Consider the following 22,319-nt stretch of genomic DNA (forward strand, 5'->3'; position numbering starts at 1 on the left):
CCATGCTCTACCAGCTGAGCTACAGAGGACCACAGAGGACCGTGCTTCTAGATTAGACTACTGCAATGCTCTACTCTCCGGCTACCCGGATAAAGCACTAAATAAACTTCAGTTAGTGCTAAACACGGCTGCTAGAATCTTGACTAGAACCAAACAAATTGATCATATTACTCCAGTGCTAGCCTCTCTACACTGGCTTCCTGTTAAGGTTTTACTGCTAACCTTCAAAGCATTACATGGGCTTGCTCCTACCTATCTCTCAGATTTGGTCCTGCCGTACACGTACACTACGGTCACAAGACGCAAGCCTCCTTATTGTCCCTAGAATTTCTAAGCAAACAGCTGGAGGCAGGGCTTTCTCCTACAGAGCTCAATTTTATGGAATGGTCTGCTATCCATGTGAGAGATGCAGACTCGGTCTCAAACTTTAAGTCGTTACTGAAGACTCATCTCTTCAGTAGGTCCTATGATTGAGTGTAGTCTGGCCCAGAGGTGTGAAGGTGAACGGCAAGGCACTTACTAGTGCTCTTCCATGCCGTCCCTAGGAGGGGTGCGTCACTTGAGTGGGTTGAGTCACAGACGTGATCTTCCTGTCCGGTTTTGTGCCACCTCGGGCCTGTGCGGTGGAGGAGATCTTCGTGGGCTATACTCAGCCCTGTTTTAGGGTAGTAAGTTGGTGGTCTGTTGATATCCCTCTAGTGGTGTGGGAGTTGTGCTTTGTCAAAGTGGGTGGGGTTATATCCTGCCTGGTTGGCCCTGTCCTGGGGTATCGTCGGATGGGGCCACAGTGTCCCCCGACCCCCCCGTCTCAGCCTCCAGTATCTATGCTGCAATAGTCTATGTGCGGGGGTGCTAGGGTCAGTCTGTTATATCTGGTGTCCTGTGTGAATTTAAGTATGCTCTCTCTAATTCTCTCTCTCTCCCTCGCCTCCCGGAGGATCTGAGCCCTTGGACCATGCCTCAGGACTACCTGGCCTGATGACTCCTGGCTGTCCCCAGTCCACCTGGTCATGCTGCTGCTCCAGTTTCAACTGTTCTGCCTGCAGCTATGGAACCCTGACCTGTTCACTGGACTTGTTACCTTGTCCCGGACCTGCTGTTTTTGACTCTCTCTACCGCACCTTCTGTCTCGACCTCTGAATGACCCTGCTGTCTGAATGACCCTGCTGGTCATCTATGAACATTTGAACATCTTGAAGAACAATCTGGCCTTAATGGTCATGTACTATCTCCACCCTGCACAGCCAGATGAGGACTGGACACCCCTCAGAGCCTGGTTTCTCTCAAGGTTTCTTCATAGGTTCCTGCCTTTCTAGGGAGTTTTTCCTAGCCACCGTGCTTCTACATCTGCATTGCTTGCGGTTTGGGGTTTTAGGCTGGGATTCTGTATAGCACTTTGTGACATCTGCTGATGTAAAAAAGGGCTTTATAAATACATTAGATGTATTGTGTGTACGGACAATTTCAGCTCATGAAACATGGGGCCAACACATTTTTGTTCAGTATAGTTATACATTGATGAAGGCTCTGAAGTTGCATAACTGGCCTCCCGAGTGGCGCAGTGGTCTAAGACTCTGCATCGCAGTACTAGCTGTGCCACTAGAGATCCTGGTTCGAATCCAGGCTCTGTCGTAGCCGGCCGCGACCGGGAGACCCATGGGGTGGCGCACAATTGGTCCAGGGTAGGGGAGGGAATGGCCGGCAGGGATCTAGCTCAGTTGGTAGAGCATGGCGTTTACAACGCCAAGGTTGTGGGTTTGAATCCCAAGGGGGGCCAGTATGAATAAATATATATATAATAATGTATGCACTCACTAACTATAAGAGCGTCTGCTAAATGACTAAAATGTAATAAATCATGGATATGTAGTGAGGTCCAGTGCCTTTTGATTGAGTTTTTGCTGAAGCTATTGTTCTCCTTATAATGACAATAAATGCAAGTGCGAGAATGCTTTGTTCATTAAAATGATTTTAAAAAGCTACGTAGCAAACAGTAACACGTGCCTAAACTCATATTTAAAGAAAGTATTACTTAAAAATGTGGAATTAAGCCATACCCACCAATGGACTGTAGATAAGTGGAAATTCGGCTTTGTTCGGCATTTTCCGTCACTCGGCTCACTTCATGACAGCATTTGCGACCATTTTGCTGTGGTGGTTGTGTGTCTGAGTGGAGCTGAGGTCTAAAGAATAAATAGATACACGAAAATAAATCTCATTCGGCAATGGACGGGTATGTGTTCACGGTTGGATGTTGCTCTTAATTACATTCGCTAAAGGTTTTAATGTTGCATGGAAATATCTATTCAATAACGTTAGCAAGCTAGCTAGCTCACTGGGCCACGTTTGCCTTCGTTCTAGACATGGTGCCCGTCTGCCACCCATCTTGTTAGAATTACATTAGCTAGCTAATGCGGGTACAGTAGAATTTGACAGCGTGTGTTGATTGGTATAACTAGCTAGCTACCTAGGAGTTGTGATGACAACGCAAAAATTGAGTAGCGTCAATATTTCTACAATTTCGTTGAACTAAGCATTCACAATGTCGTGTTATTTTCAGTACAGTAGCTACTGCTGTAGTACCTAGCTGACCGTGCAGGCTCCCCCTGCGCTTTGTTATGGTAGTATGTCAGGCTTCCTTTGTCTCTTCCGATCAGTTAGGTGGGCACTGTAGCTAGCTAGCGTTAACTGGCAAGGATACTCGAATATACTAACGTGGAATTTGCAATGCGCTTTTATATCCAACCTGTAAATACGATGAATACACATTTAGCTAAATATTATTGCAAGCCAACACTCACGCGCACTGGAAGCTGGTTTTAGCCTGAGTGGGTAACGTTAGCAAACCGGTAGGATAGTAGGCGTAGCTAACTTTATTTATTAATTGCAGATACCCTAGCTATACCTTTGGTTCCGTTAATTGTCCTTTTTCTTAGATAGTTGTTTGCGCTGCTATGTGTGCACAACTCACATTCATATTTTCCCTATTCAGCATTGCCACTGATGTTGCAGTTGGCGTGAAGGTAAATTTGCACTTTAGCACCTGACTTTTCAGGACACTTTCATCAATTGGCAAACGATGTACCAAGTAAATTCATGTATGCATTCTTATTTTACAGAGAGGCTCAGATGAATTAAATCTCTACAGCACCAGCCCTAACTCTGTGACTGGTGAGCACTTTTTCTCTCCCATTCAGGCATATAGGAAAGTAAAGCTAAAGCCATTCACATTCTAACATTGTTTCCCCCCGTTTGAAAAGACTGCCTGAAATTTCAGGCTGTTGTGGTGGGATGGAGTTTTGGCCTGCCTGGTGATATCACCAGGCGGTAAATTTGTTCAGACTAATAAGAAAGAGTTCCAAACCGCTCTGCCAATAAACTTTTTGCTAAGAAGCTGTTTTTGTTTCTTTTTTACTATTTTAATTTTAAACAATCACAGTAAGGTACTTAATTGCTACCCAGAAATAATTTGATGTTATTTATGTTATGTTTAGTATTACATTATTGATTACTGCATTGTTGGGTTCAGAGCTTGTAAGAAAGGCATTTCACTGTACTTGCAGTGGTGGGAAAAGTACCCAATTGTCATACTTGAGTAGAAGTAAAGATGCCTTAATATAAAATGACTCAAGTGGAAGTCGCCCAGTAAAATACTATTTGAGTAAAAGTCTAAAAGTATTTGGTTTTACATATACTTAAGGATCAAATGTAATTGCTAAAATATACTTAAGTATCAAAATAATTTCAAATTCCTTTATATTAAGCAAACCACAAGGCACCATTTTCTTATTTTTTATTGATTTACGGATAGCCAGGGGCACACTCCCAACACTCAGACATCATTTACAAATGAAGCATTTGTGTTTAGTGAGTCTGCCAGATCAGAGGCAGTAGGGATGACCAGGGATGTTCTCTTGATAAGTGTGTGAATTGCACCATTTTCCTGACCTGCTAAGTATTCAAAATGTAACTAGTACTTTTGGGCATCAGGGAAAATGTATGGAGTAAAAAGTAAATTATTTTCTATAGCAATGCAGTGAAGTAAAAGTTGTCCTAAATACTAAAGAACAGATACTCAAAAAAAAAGACAAGTAGTACTTTAAAGTATTGTTACTTAAGTACAACTATGTACTTGGGCACGTAACATTAAAACTAGAAACTTGATATTGAGATAAAAATGAATGCATTGGACCTTTTTAAGGGCTGAAGACAGCTGATGCGATATATTCATGCATGGCGCTTGATTTCACAGCTAACGGCAATGACGGCAGTAAAAAACTGAGAGTGGAGGACAGGATGGAGAGTCCCCCGTCCCGGGTGCTCCACATCCGGAAGCTGCCCAGCGAGGTGTCTGAGACGGAGGTCATCGCCCTGGGCCTACCGTTCGGCAAGGTCACCAATATCCTCATGCTGAAGGGCAAAAATCAGGTGAGTTTTGTGGCGGAAATTGTCTTGGATATTTTTGTTTTATGCTGTTATTGTAGTGCCATGATTAGGGCCAGGAGTTTGTCCTGACCATGTAAAGCAGGGATAGGCAACTAGGGAGCGGATGGTCGGGGGGCGGAACATAATTATAATTTGTACACTGCAAATTGACCAACTAAGCACAAAAATATATTATTTTTTTAATATACAGAACAAAAATATAAACGCAACATGTAAAGTGTTGGTCCCATGTTTCATGAGCTGAAATAAAAGATCCCAGTAATGTTCCATACGCACAACTTATTTCTCTCAAATTTTGTGCATACATTTGATTACATCCCTGTTGGTGAGCATTTCTCTTTGCCAAGATAATCCATCCACCTGACAGGTGTGGCATATCAAGAAGCTGATTAAATAGCATGATCATTATACAGGTGCACCTTGTGCTGGGGACAATAAAAGGCCACTCTAAAATGTGCAGTTTTCACACAACACAATGCCACAGATGTCTCACGTTTTGAAGGAGCGTGCAATTAGCAAGCTGACTACAGGAATGTCCACCAGAGCTGTTGCCAGAGAATGTAATGTTCATTTCTCTACCATAAGCCGCCTCCGACGTCGTTTTAGAGAATTTGGCAGTACGTCCAACCGGCCTCACAACCGCAGACCACGTGTAACCACACCAGCCCAGGACCTCCACATCCAGCTTCTTCAACTGCGGGATCGTCTGAGACCAGCCACCCAGACAGCTGATGAAACTGAGGAGTATTTCTGTCTGTAATAAAGCTCTTTTGTGGGGAAAAACTAATTTTGACTCTGGGGAAGTAGATGAAGGGCTTCATTGACAAAATCTCGAAGTATCCCTTTAACTGTATCAGTCCCGAGACCCCAGCAAGAATCATCTTTTCATTTATCTGACTTTCATTTATCTGCATGCCCAGCTCATATATTTAGCCTCACAATGAAGTGTTTTACCATTTTTATTTTCAGGACAACCAGGGCTACACAGTTGCATTCATGAGTTTTATTTACAAATAAATAAGCTGATTAAAAATGGATTGATATGAATGCTGTAAGTACAGAAATTGTTTGCTCACCAGGAAATGTATATCCAACTACTCAGTAACAACTGTGTGGAGTTTGTGACTGCAACTGTGAGCTTATTACATTATTATAGACACTGTCCTAAGATTTCCTATGATCTATGTAGAAGAACCCCTTATCTTCTAACGACTCTTGTGTAGCTTGTGAGCGTCATATAGCAAAACATGTTACATGTTCGTGACTGTCTCAGCTTTTATAGATGGCTTTTAATAGTGTGTAGCTCAAACCATTGGGACTCAACAGATGTTTTTGTAAAAAGACCGGGATCCGCCCATGTCTCTCAAACCCCGCTCTAGCTCAGCCCCCGCTAATCACAGAGACTAATGGTTGGTATCTACAGATGCACTCTGTAGCTCAAACACACAGTTTTTAAAAGGGGTTAAAGATCTAAATGCTCAAGTGTTATGGTGGGACTCTTGTGTTAAACCTCACCTGAGCTTTCCCTGTTCAGGACAAATGGTCAGGAACTCCTGACCCTAAGCTTTTTTTTAAAAACTATTTAATACTACAACAGAAACAATTTGTCCTCTTGTCTTTCTTGAAATTGTCCTCTGTCCATGTGCAAGGCGTTCCTGGAGCTTGGTACAGAGGAGGCGGCCGTTACAATGGTGAACTACTATACGGCAGTGACACCTCAGGTCCGCAACGTCCCCGTGTTCATCCAGTTCTCCAACCACAAGGAGCTCAAGACAGACAGTGCTCTCAACCAGGTGAGATTATGTCATTTCCCAGAAAATACACTTGTGCATGACTAGTATTGAGTCTCTAGTGTAGACACACGGAAATGTTGTACTAGACAGCCTTGGCATTTGTGACTGCACTTTTATAGATTTACCGACTGCAATCTTTCTCGCTCTTCCTCTCTTTCATACTTACCCACTCAGCGTGCACAAGCTGTCCTCCAGGCAGTGTCGGCGGTGCAGGACGGTGGCTCTCCCAACTCTGACACCAGTGCGCTGGATAGTGTTCTAGCCCAGGCCCCCAGCCCCGTGCTCAGGATAATCATTGACAACATGTTCTACCCCGTCACTCTGGACGTCCTCCAGCAGATCTTCTCCAAGTTTGGAACTGTCATGAAGATCATCACATTCACCAAGAACAACCAGTTCCAGGCCCTGCTCCAGTTCAGCGAACCAGTCAACGCCCAGCAAGCCAGACTGGTGAGCAGACAGACAAACCTGTAGTATATTCAGTTCTGAGTCAACTTACCTGTTAAAATTAAGGTTGATAACAATTTTGTTTGTCTACCGGTCTCTCTCTCCAGAATATCACGATGTTAAAAACAAAACGCTTACTAATGAAGTGTATTTCTTTCATCACATTCTCCAGTCCCTGGACGGCCAGAACATCTACAACTCATGCTGCACACTGCGGATCGACTTCTCCAAACTGGTCAACCTCAACGTCAAGTACAACAACGACAAGAGTCGCGACTACACCCGGCCCGAGCTACCCGCTGGCGACGGCCAGCCCACCCTAGACCCTGCCATGGCAGCCGCCCTCAACAAGGACTCCTCCCTGCTTGGTAAGACCTGCCTCCATCCATCCAACCATCTTCACCCTTTTCTCTTCTGTCCCCCTCTGTTCTTTCTCTCTCTTCTTTCTCTCTCTTCTCTCTTTTTCCAGGCCTGTCAAGTCAGCTCTCTCTCCTCTGTATAAAAGTCAATACCACTAAGTGTTCTCTCTCAATGGGAGTCTGGGTATGTACTTATCTAATGCTTTGTAGAGGTAGTAGGTGGACAACAGAAATCCCTACCAGTCCAGTAATACACCACGACGTGACGAACAAAAGAAGGAATGAGAACAAATTGGAAAATGGGTCAATGTATATTATCAACAGTCTGTTCCAAGCCATAAAAGAGCCTTGTCAATTTGATAAAGCTTTTCTACATTATAACTACTCCCATCCCCCCCATGCCCAACGTGTATATTTAAGCCTTTTCCTGTACACTCCTTAGGTACCCCCTCTGGAATGGTAGCTCCCTACTCTAGCGGTGGAGGGTTTCAGTCTTCTCTCTCCTACTCGCAGGGCGGAGGTACCTATGCTTTCCATTATCTTTTCTTTTTTTCACTCTTAAGTCTTACCTGGTGTGTGTCTGTTGTCTAGGGGCAAAAGAGACATAAACATTTGGTGTTATAGCAACCACACCTGTCAGACCAAGGAAGAAGAAAAAAATGTCTACTAGCATGTTTGAGGAGTTTAAAATACACTGAACAAAAATATAATGCAACAATTTCAAAGATTTTACTGAGTTACAGTTCGTATAAGGAAATCTGTCAATTGAAATAAATTCATTAGACCCTAATCTATAGATTTCACATGACTGGGTATACAGATATGTATCTGTTGGTCACAGATGCCCACAAAAAAAAAAGTAGGGCGCGTGGATCAGAAAACCAGTCAGTATCTGGTGAGCCCACCATTTGCCTCATGCAGCGCGACACATCTCCTTTGCATAGATTGTGGAATGTTGTCCCACTCCTCTTCAATGGCTGTGCGAAGTTGCTGGATATTGGCGGGAACTGGAATACGCTGTCGTACATGTCGATCCAGAGAATCCCAAAAATGCTCAATGGGTGACATGTCTGGTGACATTTCAGCTTCCAGGAATTGTATACAGATCCTTGCGACGTGGGGCTGTGCATTATCATGCTGAAACATAAGGTGATGGCGGCGGATGAATGGCACAACGATGGGCCTCAGGATCTTGTCACAGTATCTCTGTGCATTCAAATTGCCATTGATAAAATGCAATTGTATTCATTGTCCGTAGCTTATGCCTGCCTGCCCATACCATAACCCCACCGCCACCATGAGGCACTCTGTTCACAGCGTTGTCAGCAAACTGCTCGCCCACACAACGCCATACACGCCATCTGCCAGGTACAGTTGAAACCAGGATTAATCTGTGAAGAGCACACTTATGCAGCGTGCCAGTGGCCATCGAAGGTGAGCATTTGACCACTGAAGTTGGTTATGACGCCGAACTGCAGTCAAGTCAAGACCCTGGTGAGGACGACGAGCACACAGATGAGCTTCCCTGAGATGGTTTGTGATAGTTTGTGCAGAAATTCTTTGATTGCGCTAACCCACAGTATCATCAGCTGTCTGGGTGGCTCGTCTCAGACGATCCCGCAGTTGAAGAAGCTGGATGTGGAGGTCCTGGGCTGGCATGGTTACACGTGGTCTGCGGTTGTGAGGTCGGTTGGACGTACTGCCAAATTCTCTAAAACGACGTTGGAGGTGGCTTATGGTCGAGAAATAAACATTAAATTCTCTGGCAACAGCTCTGGTGGACATTCCTGCAGTCAGCTTGCTAATTGCACGCTCCTTCAAAACTTGAGACAACTGTGGCATTGTGTTGTGTGAAAACTGCACATTTTAGAGTGGCCTTTTATTGTCCCAGCACAAGGTGCACCTGTGTAATGATCATGCTCTTTAATCAGCTTCTTGATATGCCACACCTTTCAGGTGAATGGATTATCTTGGCAAAGGAGAAATGCTCACTAACAGGGATGTAAACAAATTTGTGCACAATTTGAGACATATGTATTTTGTGCGTCTGGACATTTTCTGGGATCTTTTCAGCTCATGACACATGGGACCAACACTTTGACGTTGCGTTTTTTAAAATATTTTTGTTCAGTGTATGATACAGTTGCTTAAGAATGACCAAGGATGTCGTCATGAAAGGACTTAGAACATGTGGAATAATGAAAGGTTAGCTTTAGTTGACTAACCTTTCCTGTGTCTTGAATAGCTTTTGACAAATATTTTTTTGTTTTTGTTGTGGAAAATGCGTGTGTGCATCCCTTTGTGTGTGCGTGAGCATGTGTGTCCCTGTGTGAGTGCACGTGCTCCTGTGTGTATGCGTGTCCGACCCATTATGTAAATGTTTGTGGGCATGGCATGCACACTAGCACAGCGTTTACCAAACTAGGGCTTGCGACCCCACGTGGGGTTGCCTGGTTTGAAAATGGAGTCGTGAGAGAAACTCTACAAAAAAAAAGTGCTTGATTCATAGAACCTCAGGATGTCAGTAACCTCTGGTACTAGATGCGGTTGTAATAAACAGAGCGGTGCCTGTTTTCCTCCTACAAATGTGGCTCTATCTTTTGAACGGTTTAATACTATGACCCCATCACTGAAAGATAAGACTCTCAGGAACACATGCATGTCTTCTGTTTTCCTTTACAATGCCCACAAGCTGGTCAGGAACATTAAAACAAAGGGGATACGACCAGGCACTAAATCAGACTGGGGGATTTTTCCCTACACAGAAGATCATACTCATTATTGCCTGATGATCTTCTAACTGTCCCAATATCTTTCTGATGCGTTTCAGTCACTTCAACATTTACATTTTAGTAATTTAGCAGACGCTCTTATCCAGAGCGACTTACTTAGTGCATACATTTTTTTTTTCTTCCAAACCATACTTCCATCAGATTGACATTTTTAAAAAGCCCAAATAAAAAAAAAAGTTAACATTGGCTGTTGATTACATGAGTTTTTATTTTTATTTTTTTAATACGTGGTGGGGTTGTGAAAAATGTTTATCAAAATGGGGTTTCAGGCTAAAAAAGTTTGGGAACCCCTGCTGTAGCACATGGCTGTGTGGTGTGCTTTGCCTGTGCTTGCTGTCTGTCTCCCCATTACCATGTTAACGTGCCTGGCTCTCTGGCCATTCCTCCAGGAGCCATGAGTCCTCTGAGTGCTGCGGCTGCAGCGGCGGCAGCTGCAGGGAGGGTGGCACTCTCCGGACACTCTGGCTGCAGCGGCGTGCTCCTGGTCAGCAACCTCAACGAAGAGGTCAGTAACGTCCCCCAGACCTCCCCCTTTCTCTCGCTCTCCTCCTATAGTACACAGATCTCACTTGGATCTCATGCCTCTCTGACTTTGTCTTGTACATCATTGTTCATTGATTCTGACATGGACTTTGAGCAGACATTTATTATAGTTGGTATGACTGGTGTTATTTCATGAGTGGAAGGGCTCAGAATTTTTGGGGAAAATATCCCCATCTATACAATTTGGCTATTTAGTCCAACCTTACATTTCGTTGCACAGGTACTTGCACAATACTTGAATGGAATTATCTATTATACTTCTTGATCAGTACACAGATCTGAAGTTATACACTGCTCAAAAAAATAAAGGGAACACTCAAATAACACATCCTAGATCTGAATGAATGAAATAATCTTATTAAATACTTTTTTCTTTACATAGTTGAATGTGCTGACAACAAAATCACACAAAAATTATCAATGGAAATCAAATTTATCAACCCATGGAGGTCTGGATTTGGAGTCACACTCAAAATTAAAGTGGAAAACCACACTACAGGCTGATCCAACTTTGATGTAATGTCCTTAAAACAAGTCAAAATGAGGCTCAGTAGTGTGTGTGGCCTCCACGTGCCTGTATGACCTCCCTACAACGCCTGGGCATGCTCCTGATGAGGTGGCGGATGGTCTCCTGACGGATCTCCTCCCAGACCTGGACTAAAGCATCCGCCAACTCCTGGACAGTCTGTGGTGCAACGTGGCGTTGGTGGATGGAGCGAGACATGATGTCCCAGATGTGCTCAATTGGATTCAGGTCTGGGGAACGGGCGGTCCATAGCATCAATGCCTTCCTCTTGCAGGAACTGCTGACACACTCCAGCCACATGAGGTCTAGCATTGTCTTGCATTAGGAGGAACCCAGGGCCAACCGCACCAGCATATGGTCTCACAAGGGGTCTGAGGATCTCATCTCGGTACCTAATGGCAGTCAGGCTACCTCTGGCGAGCACATGGAGGGCTGTGCGGCCCCCCAAAGAAATGCCACCCCACACCATGACTGACCCACCGCCAAACCGGTCATGCTGGAGGATGTTGCAGGCAGCAGAAAGTTCTCCACGGCGTCTCCAGACTCTGTTACGTCTGTCACATGTGCTCAGTGTGAACCTGCTTTCATCTGTGAAGAGCACAGGGCGCCAGTGGCGAATTTGCCAATCTTGGTGTTCTCTGGCAAATGCCAAACGTCCTGCACGGTGTTGGGCTGTAAGCACAACCCCCACCTGTGGACGTCGGGCCCTCATACCACCCTCATGGAGTCTGTTTCTGACCGTTTGAGCAGACATGCACATTTGTGGCCTGCTGGAGGTCATTTTGCAGGGCTCTGGCAGTGCTCCTCCTGCTCCTCCTTGCACAAAGGCGGAGGTAGCGGTCCTGCTGCTGGGTTGTTGCCCTCCTACGGCCTCCTCCACGTCTCCTGATGTACTGGCCTGTCTCCTGGTAGCGCCTCCATGCTCTGGACACTACGCTGACAGACACAGCAAACCTTCTTGCCACAGCTCGCATTGATGTGCCATCCTGGATGAGCTGCACTACCTGAGCCACTTGTGTGGGTTGTAGACTCCGTCTCATGCTAGCACTAGAGTGAAAGCACCACCAGCATTCAAAAGTGACCAAAACATCAGCCAGGAAGCATAGGAACTGAGAAGTGGTCTGTGGTCACCACATGCAAAACCAGTTCTTTATTGGGGGTGTCTTGCTAATTGCCTATAATTTCCACCTGTTGTCTATTCCATTTGCACAACAGCATGTGACATTTATTGTCAATCAGTGTTGCTTCCTAAGTGGACAGTTTGATTTCACAGAAGTGTGATTGACTTGGAGTTACATTGTGTTGTTTAAGTGTTCCCTTTATTTTTTTGAGCAGTGTATTTTATAAGATGGCTACAACTTAAACGACTACTATATTCAGTTTTGCTCAGTATTCCTTGACTGTTATTCTATAAAGCTCTGCTGCACACAACCTCTAGTTTAGCCCTTAGAAACCCTGACCCAGTTTTCCTTGCATAACATTTTTGAAAAGTGATTAGGACTGCCAAAGGAGACCCCTAATAACATATTTCTGAAAGTCTAATTGATGTGATCTTGCCATGCAAACCACACATTTGCGTAGATTTTTTGTATCACTTAATTCCCTGCGTAAAGACATTGACATAGACAGGTTAGCTGACAACAAATAAACGTCACAAACAATGCGCAAGCTTCAATTGGGCAGAAGATAGCAGGGCGGCAGGTAGCTTAGTGGGTAAGAGCGTTGTGCCAGTAACCGAAAGGTCGCTGGTTCTAATCCCCGAGCCGACTAGGTGAAAAATCTGTCGATGTGCCCTTAAGCAAGGCACTTAACCCTAATTGCTCATGTAAGTCGCTCTGGATAAGAGCGTCTGCTAAATGACAAAAAAAAAAAAAAAGTCTGTGTGTTGTTGTGATTCTGGAGGGCCAGATAGTTAGCAACAATGGCAAGAAGTGGGGAATCATACAGTGGGGAGAACAAGTATTTGATACACTGCCGATTTTGCAGGTTTTCCTACTTACAAAGCATGTAGAGGTCTGTATTTGATACATCAGAAAAGCAGAACTTAATATTTGGTATAGAAACCTTTGTTTGCAATTACAGAGATCATACGTTTCCTGTAGGTCTTGACCAGGTTTGCACACACTGCAGTAGGGATTTTGGCCCACTCCTCCATACAGACCTTCTCCAGATCCTTCAGGTTTTGGGGCTGTCGCTGGGCAATACGGACTTTCAGCTCCCTCCAAAGATTTTCTATTGGATTCAGGTCTGGAGACTGGCTAGGCCACTTCAGGACCTTGAGATGCTTCTTACGGAGCCACTCCTTAGTTGCCCTGGCTGTGTGTTTTGGGTCGTTGTCATGCTGGAAGACCCAGCCACGACCCATCTTCAATGCTCTTACTGAGGGAAGGAGGTTGTTGGCCAAGATCTTGTGATACATGGCCCCATCCATCCTCCCCTCAATACGGTGCAGTCGTCCTGTCCCCTTTGCAGAAAAGCATCCCCAAAGAATGATGTTTCCACCTCCATGCTTCACGGTTGGGATGGTGTTCTTAGGGTTGTACTCATCCTTTTTCTTCCTCCAAACACGGCGAGTGGAGTTTAGACCAAAAAGCTCTATTTTTGTCTCATCAGACCACATGACCTTCTCCCATTCCTCCTCTGGATCATCCAGATGGTCATTGGCAAACTTCAGACGGGCCTGGACATGCGCTGGCTTGAGCCCCAGACCGAGGGTGATTGACCGTTAACTTGAACTCATCCATTTTCTAATAATTGCACCAACAGTTGTTGCCTTCTCACCAAGCTGCTTGCCTATTGTCCTGTAGCCCATCCCAGCCTTGTGCAGGTCTACAATTTTATCCCTGATGTCCTTACACAGCTCTCTGGTCTAGGCCATTGTGGAGAGGTTGGAGTCTGTTTGATTGAGTGTGGGGACAGGTGTCTTTTTATACAGGTGCAGTTAATATAGGTAATGAGTGGTGAACAGGAGGGCTTCTTAAAGAAAAACTAACAGGTCTGTGAGAGCCGGAATTCTTACTGGTTGGTAGGTGATCAAATACTTATGTCATGCAATAAAATGCAAATTAATTACTTAAAAATCATACAATGTGATTTTCTGAATTTTTGTTTTAGATTCCGTCTCTCACAGTTGAAGTGTACCTATGATAAAAATTACAGACCTCTACATGCTTTGTAAGTAGGAAACACTGCCGATTTTGCAGGTTATCAAATACTTGTTCTCCCCACTGTAAGTGGCTTGTTTCAGCTAGTTTTATCTTGTTCTTGATAGCACATCTTGTTTTGACTAATGTCACGTCTATGCAAAAATTCGCTAGTTAACCAACAACTGTAACAATGTATTTGAGACAAGTGCTCATGTGCAAATGTATTTGTTTTCAATAAACATTGGCGACAAATATAGTTTACATGTTGTCAACAATCTAAGCCAACCCAGTCTGTTTGGCCCCATAGTTGCGCACGTGTCGGTTTTGTTGCTAAACACCCAATCCGTCTATATAGACGGGTTAGTTGACAACGTCACGAAAATGATGCGCACGAATCGATGTGGCCAGAAGCCGCGTGTTATGATTCTGAATGGTCAGATGGCTAGAAACAATGACAAGAAGCAGCGACGCGGGGAATCGTAGGTGGCTCGTTGTAGATCTTGTTTTGACTGATTTCATGTCAATGCTAATATGGCAAAACATTTGCTAGCTAGCTAACCAACAAATGTAACAATGTATTTGAGACATTGGCCTATTGTGCTTATGTATTTATGCTTTCAATAAACATTTGGAGACAGTTAACATGTCAACAGTCTAAGCCAACCCTGTCTGTTTTGCCCCATAGTTTCACGTGTCGGTTTTGTTGCTAAACAACCAACCCGTCTATAAGACATCGGGCTTTAATTAAAGGGTTAGTCTGAGGGTGTAAGTACCAAGACAAGTGTTTTTCTGTCAAGCGTCATTCACCATGAGGTCATCCAAATGGTTGTACAGCCAGTCAAGAGATGTAATCATATCAGTGCTCATTTATGTGAATTTTATGTTAGCCTCAGTGCTTGCTTATGTTTTTGTCTCCATAGCCTAAGTCAACTGAACTGCAGTTACTTCTCAGGCTCTGTCTTAGTGAATGGAGGGGCTCAGTTCACACTCTCTCTTTCTCTATCTGCTATGCATTCTGTGCAAATTTTAACCGCTGTCTCCTAAACTCTCTTTCTCTCCCTCCCTCCCTCCCTTTCTCCCTCTTTCATGTCAAGTGATAGTCCTTCCTAACTCTCGTTCTTTTCTTTCAAGCCCCCCCGTTCACTCCTCTCTCCCAATGCCTTTCTCTAAGCTATGTCAAGTTGGTATGAACTGTGGGGGCTACACCAACCACCCCCACCTCAAATTTTCTCTCACCCACTGTCTCTCTATGCTATATCTATCTATAAATTCTCAACAGAAGTAATATTCTCTGATCGTTTCTCTCTCCAAACACTGGGTTTGTGGACTTGAACATGATATGTTCGGTTTATGCCATAACTCTGTAAGGTGGTTTTCATGTCTTTACCTGCATGGCCCAAACGCTCCTCCTTTGGAAATTAAGAGGGTAGCGCCCCTGCCACCAGCTTTAACCAATATTCCTGCATTTCATATGCTACCAAGCTTACTTACTTTACTAAAACCTTAACTTTTGAGACTCTTCTGCATGCCCAATCCATGCCCCCTCTCATCGCTATTGGTTACAAACTAGGCTTGGGTGTAAATGTACTCTGCTCCCCCTTTGTTCTCAGGTGTTGACATTTGGCACTATTATTTCCTTGTATGTTTGGGATTAAAGCCCCTCACAGCAAACCAAATCCGGCCATTTTCTGACCAAACTCCTGCATTTCCAATGTACTGACCTGTTTTAATTTTTGTCCCCCACCCCAACTCTTTGTTTTTTATTTACTCCGCATTGCTGCCCCCTCCCACCCCCCTTCCCCTCGTTCATTCCCACCCTTCCGTCTTGCCCCTTTTGTGTCCTGTCCGCACCCTCTTACTTCCCTCCCTCCTTTCCTTCCCCCTCCTTCCACACGTTCATGCTTTGTGCCTGAACAAAACTGTTCCTCCTCGGACCAACTTCCCCAATTAACTGCCTTGAACCCATGCTCCATGACCACCTCACCATTCTACGGGAAACCACCCTCCGTTATGGATGATCTGTCCATCTCCGCTCTACCTCCGACTCTTCTCTCTACCTGTCTTACGCTGCTTGCTCTTCTCTCCTTCTAAAGATGGTTACGCCCCAAAGTCTGTTTACCCTCTTCGGTATGTTATCGTTAGCACTCTACCTTTTCCGTTTTAGTTTTTTTTTTACTCCATGTTTTTTGTTTTCTCTTATCTCATTTGATTTATGGTTAGTATTTCCATAGTTGAGTTAACTGTTTCATGTTTTTCTTTCACGTTTTGTTTAGTACAGATTTTGGCCTTCAAGGCCTCTAGTCTCATCTCTCTCCATCTCACTCCATGAATAAATTACGTTAATGCATGGTTGATTATTCGGCATGTAGTCTTTTTTCTTCATTTTTTTTTCATTTCACAAAGCTTGTTTTTTGGAGGGATTTTATCAGCATATTCTCTCTATTCTCTCTCTCCCTCTCTCTGTTATAAGGTTATTGTTCTAAGACTCTTTGATTGGTTTAAATCATATGGATGATTGCTCCATCCTTTTTCACGTCTCATATTTAAACTCCCTAAAGCACTAACTTTGTCCTTCATGGTTCACTCCTCCCTCTCCTCTGCCTTTTGCTCTCTCCTCTCTCTTCCTCCTGCCGTCTGCCTATCGTTATAATTAAGGGGTGTACGGTGATGCTCAGCGCGTGAAGATCCTCTACAATAAGAAGGACAGTGCTCTCATCCAGATGTCGGACGGGAACCAAGCCCAGCTCGGTGAGTGGGTTCCCATTTGCCATTCATATGCGTAGGCAACGGTAGGCAGGCTTCAGCGCATCACACAACTTTGCAGTGAGCTGGAGGCAGTATGCATCTTGAAAACATACCTAATTGTTTGAAACCTGAATGTTTTACTTCATATAATGAGGCGTCTTACCTTGCTTGAAAGTAGCATAAAGCCAAAATCCCACCAAATCGTGGAGGCAATTATTTAATAAAGACTTCTATATGCCATTGAAACCAGTAGCCTATTTCTCATGTTCTATTGGTTTTCAAATCACCTTTCTTTCATTGTCCAGTAGCCAAAGGCACAATCATTTTACATTTTAGTAATTTAGCAGACGCTCTTATCCAGAGCGACTTACAGTTAGTGAGTGCATACATTTTCATACTGGCCCCCCGTGGGAATCGAACCCACAACCCTGGCGTTGCAAGTGCCATGCTCTACCAACTGAGCTACACGGGGCCTCTATGACAATCGTAGTCATATTAGCAACCCATGCTAGTTGTTGCGTCTTTAGTTGTCCTATTATTTATAAGAAATGTTTATGGATATTTTAATCTGTCAGATGAAACCACTCCCATGTGCAGTGTGCTTTTGACAAGTGTTTTCCTGCTAATTGCATTATGGAATTAATATTTGCGCGGCGTAACCTAATGCTTTGCGTGCATTGCTGCGCATATAATGTGAAGAAATAATAGTTTATCAACATTTTAAGCTAAACGTTCTGATCTGTTGCATCAACCTCAAAGCTTTTTAAAGTTGTTTTGGATGTATCCTAGGCCTACTGGTTGGATGAATTTCTATCTATCGTCCCTCAACTGTCCCAAAGTCTGTTTGGAATAGTCTTTCTTTCGCACAGAATGACAAGATTACTAATAGAATATGTCAACTTTTCTACTATGGAGGATAGTAGTTTGGCATAGGCTAGTGATTTTGCTGTTTGCGTTACTCGTCTTGTTAGCTGAGGAAAAGTAAATGTGGACAGTTATTCGATCATCAAAGTGCACTTCGGAATTTCGTAAGAAGGACGCACACCGTTGCATCTGTTAAAATGAATTGCCACAATCTAAACTTAATTTCTGTCATTCTGAGCAGCATGGGTGGACACCCCTAATCAGGTTACGCACCCAATGCATATTGATCCGATACATTTCTCATATTTCCGGTAAATTAAAAAAACTGCTGGTCAAATGTCCAGGGACACATTTTCCTGACGGAAACCCTGTTCCTAACTAATCACTTAATTAATCAATCAAGTACAAGGGAGGAGCGAAAACCTGCAAACACTCGGCCCTCTGTGGAATGTATTTTCCATTTTTTCGACGGTGTGCAGGTATCTTTCCTTTCCATTAGGCTGTTTTTGAAACCTACGCACTTGTGACTGCTCTTTTATAGTCCTTATTTCAAAATAATGTCAGACGGCCTGTCATTGTTTCTAATAAATGGCAGAGAAACATCTCCACATTAACCACATGCGAAACATGTCACTGTAACCATGTTTCCTATATGCCTTTCCTCAGCGATGAGCCACCTGAATGGCCAGAAGATGAATGGGAAAATAATCCGTGTGACGCTCTCCAAGCACCAGACGGTGCAGCTGCCCAGGGAAGGGCTGGATGACCAGGGCCTCACCAAGGACTTCACCAACTCCCCCCTGCACCGCTTCAAGAAGCCTGGCTCCAAGAACTTTCAGAACATCTTCCCTCCGTCCGCCACACTCCACCTCTCCAACGTCCCGTGAGTTTGTCTTATGGTTTGGCTTGATTCTGTCTAACATTTCATCAATGGTTGTTGTCTTCTAGCTAGGGCATTAGCATGGTCTATGAATGGAGTTCCTCAAGGCTCTGTTCTCGTACCACTACTGTTTTCATTATATGCTGCTTCTCTGGTAGACTACATGACCAAAAGTATGTGGACACCTGCTTGTCGAACATTTCATTCCAAAATCATGGGCATTAATATGGAGTTGGTCCCCCTTTGCTACTATAACAGCCTCCACTCTTCTGGGAAGGTGTTCCACAAGATGTTGAAACATTGCTGTGGGGACTTGCTTCGTTCAGCCATGAGCATTTGTGAGGTTGGACACTGATGTTGGGCGATTAGACCTGGCTCGCAGTTGGCGTTCCAATTCATCCCAAAGGTGTTCGATGCAGTTGAGGTCAGGGCTCTTTGCAGGCTAGTCAAGTTCTTCCACATTGATCTCGGCAAACCATTTCAGTATGGACCTCTCTTTGTGCACAGAGGTATTGTCATGCTGAAACAGGAAAGGGCCTTCCCCAAACTGTTGCCACAAAGTTGGAAGCACAGAATCGTCTAGAATGTCATTGTATGCTGTAATGTTAAGATTTCCCTTCACTGGAACTAAGGGGCCTAGCCCGAACCATGATAAACAGCCTCAGACCATTATTTCTCCTCCACTTTACAGTTGGCATTATGCAGGTAGCGTTCTCCTGGCATCCGCCAAACCCAGATTCGCCCGGCGGACTGCCGATGGTGAAGTGTGATTTATCACTCCAGAGAATGCTTTTCTAATGCTCCAGAGTCCAATGGCGGCAAGCTTTACACCACTCCAGCCGACGCTTGGCATTGCGCATGGTGATCTTAGGCTTGTGTGCGGCTGCTCGGCCTTGGAAAACCATTTCATGAAGCTCCCGACGAACAGTTCTTGTGCTGGCGTTGCTTCCAGAGGCAGTTTGGAACTCTGTAATGAGTGTTGCAAATGAGGACAGACTTGTGAGCTTGTGTGGCCTACCACTTCGCAGCTGAGCCGTTGTTGCTTCTAGACGTTTCCACTTCACAATAACAGCACTTAGTTTAGCAGGGCAGAAATTTGACGAACTGACTTGTTGGAAATGTGGAATCCTCTGAAGGTGCCACGTTGAAAGTCACTGAGCTCTTCAGTAAGGCCATTCTACTGCCATAGTTTGTCTATGTAGATTGCATGGCTTTGTGCTCAATTTTTATACACCTGTCAGCAACGGGTGTGGCTGAAATAGCCAAATCCACTAATTTGAAGGGGTGTCCAAATACTTTTGTGTATGTTATTTGGTTGCGAGAGTGATAGGACATTAGCATTGTCTTTTTTTGCACTACACTATTATTTAGTAGTTTTGCTACCATATTTAAAGGGATACTTTGAGATTTTGGCAATGAAGCCCTTTACTTGGTATCCACGAGTTAATCTGACTCTGGGGAAGTAGATAAAGGGCCTCATTGCCAAAATCCCGAAGTATCCCTTTAAGGGATTAGCTGTAGCGCTGGTTAGAAGTTCTTGCAATACAGTGTACCAGTGCATTGACATGGCTGAATGTGCTTGCGTTGAGTTTCGCTCACTGTTGATTTCGGATTCGACAGGGAGGACGTGACTGAGGAGGATCTGCGACTGCTGTTCTCTAACGCAGGTGGCACTGTGAAGGCCTTCAAGTTTTTCCAGTAAGACACCATCTTTAACTGCCTGTAACTTCTTATCAAATTTAGTCCCAAGCCTGGGCCTTCGAACACCATTTGGAATGTGCCGCAATCATCATCATCATTTTACCACCCGTGTGTGTGTGACTAGATCGTGGTTACCTGATCACATTGTTCTTCTCCCACAATGTAGAGGCCACAAAATGGCGCTGCTCCAGATGTCCACAGTCGAGGAGGCCATCCAGGCCTTGATGGACCTCCACAACTACGACATGGGCAGCAACCACCACCTGAAGGTCTCCTTCTCCAAGTCTACCATCTAGACAAACCACTCCATCACAACCCACCCTAACCCCCTCTCTGACAAACCTCAATATGTGTGGTGCTCACCTGTTCAGTCCCCTCGGGGAGACCACCATGACACTCACCTCCTAGGGAAAACATTTGAACCAGTCATTCCTTTTAGACGATATTGATTATCAAAAGCCCCCCACTAGATGTGACGGTAGTTTCTACGATGTCATTGTCGTGAAACATCACCCGTCTAGGTCCCCTTATCCCTCTCTATCTTAGTTTGTGTGGTTGGCAAGCTCCCTCTCTATGTTCATCATGAGAATGAATTGGATTCCCTCTTTTTCTTAGAATGATTCAGCGAAAATGTGCCTTACTCAGCAAAATATTATCATCGTTTTGCCTCCTTACATTTCTACAAGTGATCGAGGTCTAGGCACATTCTGTTTGGTTGTGGTTTCTGTTTTGTTTTCCCCTCCCCTTTTTTACATGACTTGATGTTCACCCATTTGAAATGTAGATTTAATAGTTTTGATTTTGCGCTTTGTTTTTCATAATGTTGATGATTAACCTGATTAGCAGCCTTAGATAAGGAAGCCCATCAGTTGGTTGGGTTGTTTTATCCCAAACAACTCAAGGCAAGGCCAGTTTTCCCGGGTTGAGAATGATTACTGTAAAGGCTGTTGACACCATTGTACACTTCACCTGCTAAGGACGACTGCTTAGATTTTCCCTTACTGACTGTAAATGCTGTCTAGATGTTTTTCAAACCTTACTTGCGTATGTCATTGTTCCTCTTTTTGGTCTTTTATTTTATTTTTTAGTTTGATTGAAAATGGCAGTGAATCTTTTTGAGCATGTACTGATGGGTCATGGTAGTAGTGAAGACATGTTGCTATTGCATGCGCCCAACATCCAGATGGGCAATGTGGTCACTGGTCATAGTGAAGTATGATTGTACATGAGGACGGACTACCTGTTGGGACCAAAGTAAATGTGCCTTTAGTCCTACTTTACGATTTAATTTAACATTTTCTTTACTAAAACAAATGTGGATTATATGTTTGAGAGGGGGAACAATACAAATCAAAGTCGAACCCTCACAGAATGTTTCTCCTTGATTTCAACAATCTTCTGTGCTGTTTTTGGTCAATAATTACTTACACTACACCTTCAGTTGAGAGAGAGAGAGGGGAAAAAAAGATTTGCAATGTGTGGGGAAAAGTTATGAATATTTTCTACATGGATTGAGTTTTTACATCTCAATTGTAATAATCAATATAGTTTGGAAAAGGCACGATTAAAAGCTCATTTTCTACCAAGTGAGTCCATGTTTGATGGTTGCTGCTGTGTGTACCTACTCTGATTTGACATCTGTAGCATGCTCAATAAACTCTCCTGTAGCTCTATTCACCCTCTTCTGTCTCTATGCTCGCGCTTTCTTTCTCCTCTACACCTCACTCTTACTGTTCTGATTTTCTCTGCCCAGGGTGGGAAATCAACATTTTGTTTGTGGAACAAAACTGCAAACCAGAAGATGATGAAATTACAACAGACTAAATTTGAATTTCCCACCCTGCTTTCCACTCTTGCTTTACTGAGATCTCTCTGACTCCACTGTCACTGTACATTCTCTAACTTCTACATTTTCAGCATGAACTCCTGTCTTTCGCTTGCTCTTTTATCTGAATCTCTTAAATGGATATTGTGTTACTATATTCACCTATTTTAATAGAACTGTACAGTCTTAGAACATGAGTCATACTGGGCCATACTCAACCGTACTGGATGGATCTCCATTCTCCAACATTGT

General features: G+C 44.0%; 1 protein-coding gene across 3 annotated transcripts; it reads left to right on the forward strand.

Annotated features, from left to right (window-relative positions):
• The first annotated feature begins 2,127 nt into the window (after window positions 1–2,127).
• Window positions 2,128–21,824, forward strand: LOC311098963 (polypyrimidine tract-binding protein 2-like). Of its 3 annotated transcripts, XM_084139532.1 has the most exons (14): window positions 2,128–2,233; window positions 2,993–3,023; window positions 3,120–3,171; window positions 4,253–4,428; window positions 6,096–6,239; window positions 6,414–6,689; window positions 6,859–7,054; window positions 7,488–7,565; window positions 10,227–10,342; window positions 16,146–16,179; window positions 16,708–16,800; window positions 18,328–18,544; window positions 20,162–20,239; window positions 20,409–21,824. In XM_084139532.1, the coding sequence occupies exons 1-14, from the start codon at window positions 2,226–2,228 to the stop codon at window positions 20,536–20,538; spliced, it is 1,629 nt and encodes a 542-aa protein (XP_083995658.1). In that variant the 5' UTR covers window positions 2,128–2,225; the 3' UTR covers window positions 20,539–21,824. The 3 variants fall into 3 exon arrangements, with proteins under 3 accessions (XP_083995658.1, XP_083995659.1, XP_083995660.1); XM_084139533.1 differs by lacking the exon at window positions 7,488–7,565; XM_084139534.1 differs by lacking the exons at window positions 7,488–7,565; window positions 10,227–10,342; window positions 16,146–16,179.
• Window positions 21,825–22,319: the final 495 nt, after the last annotated feature.

The sequence above is a fragment of the Coregonus lavaretus genome, assembly GCF_964263955.1.
Source record: "Coregonus lavaretus genome assembly, chromosome: 23".
Classification (NCBI taxonomy): Eukaryota; Metazoa; Chordata; class Actinopteri; order Salmoniformes; family Salmonidae; genus Coregonus; species Coregonus lavaretus.

Bases quoted from the DNA above. Each gene is read 5' to 3' on its own strand.
- LOC311098963 (XM_084139532.1), top strand. The intron at 3,172-4,252 runs GTGAGCACTTTT...TTGATTTCACAG, and splicing joins CAGCCCTAACTCTGTGACTG to CTAACGGCAATGACGGCAGT. The intron at 16,180-16,707 runs GTATGTTATCGT...GTTATAATTAAG, and splicing joins AAGTCTGTTTACCCTCTTCG to GGGTGTACGGTGATGCTCAG.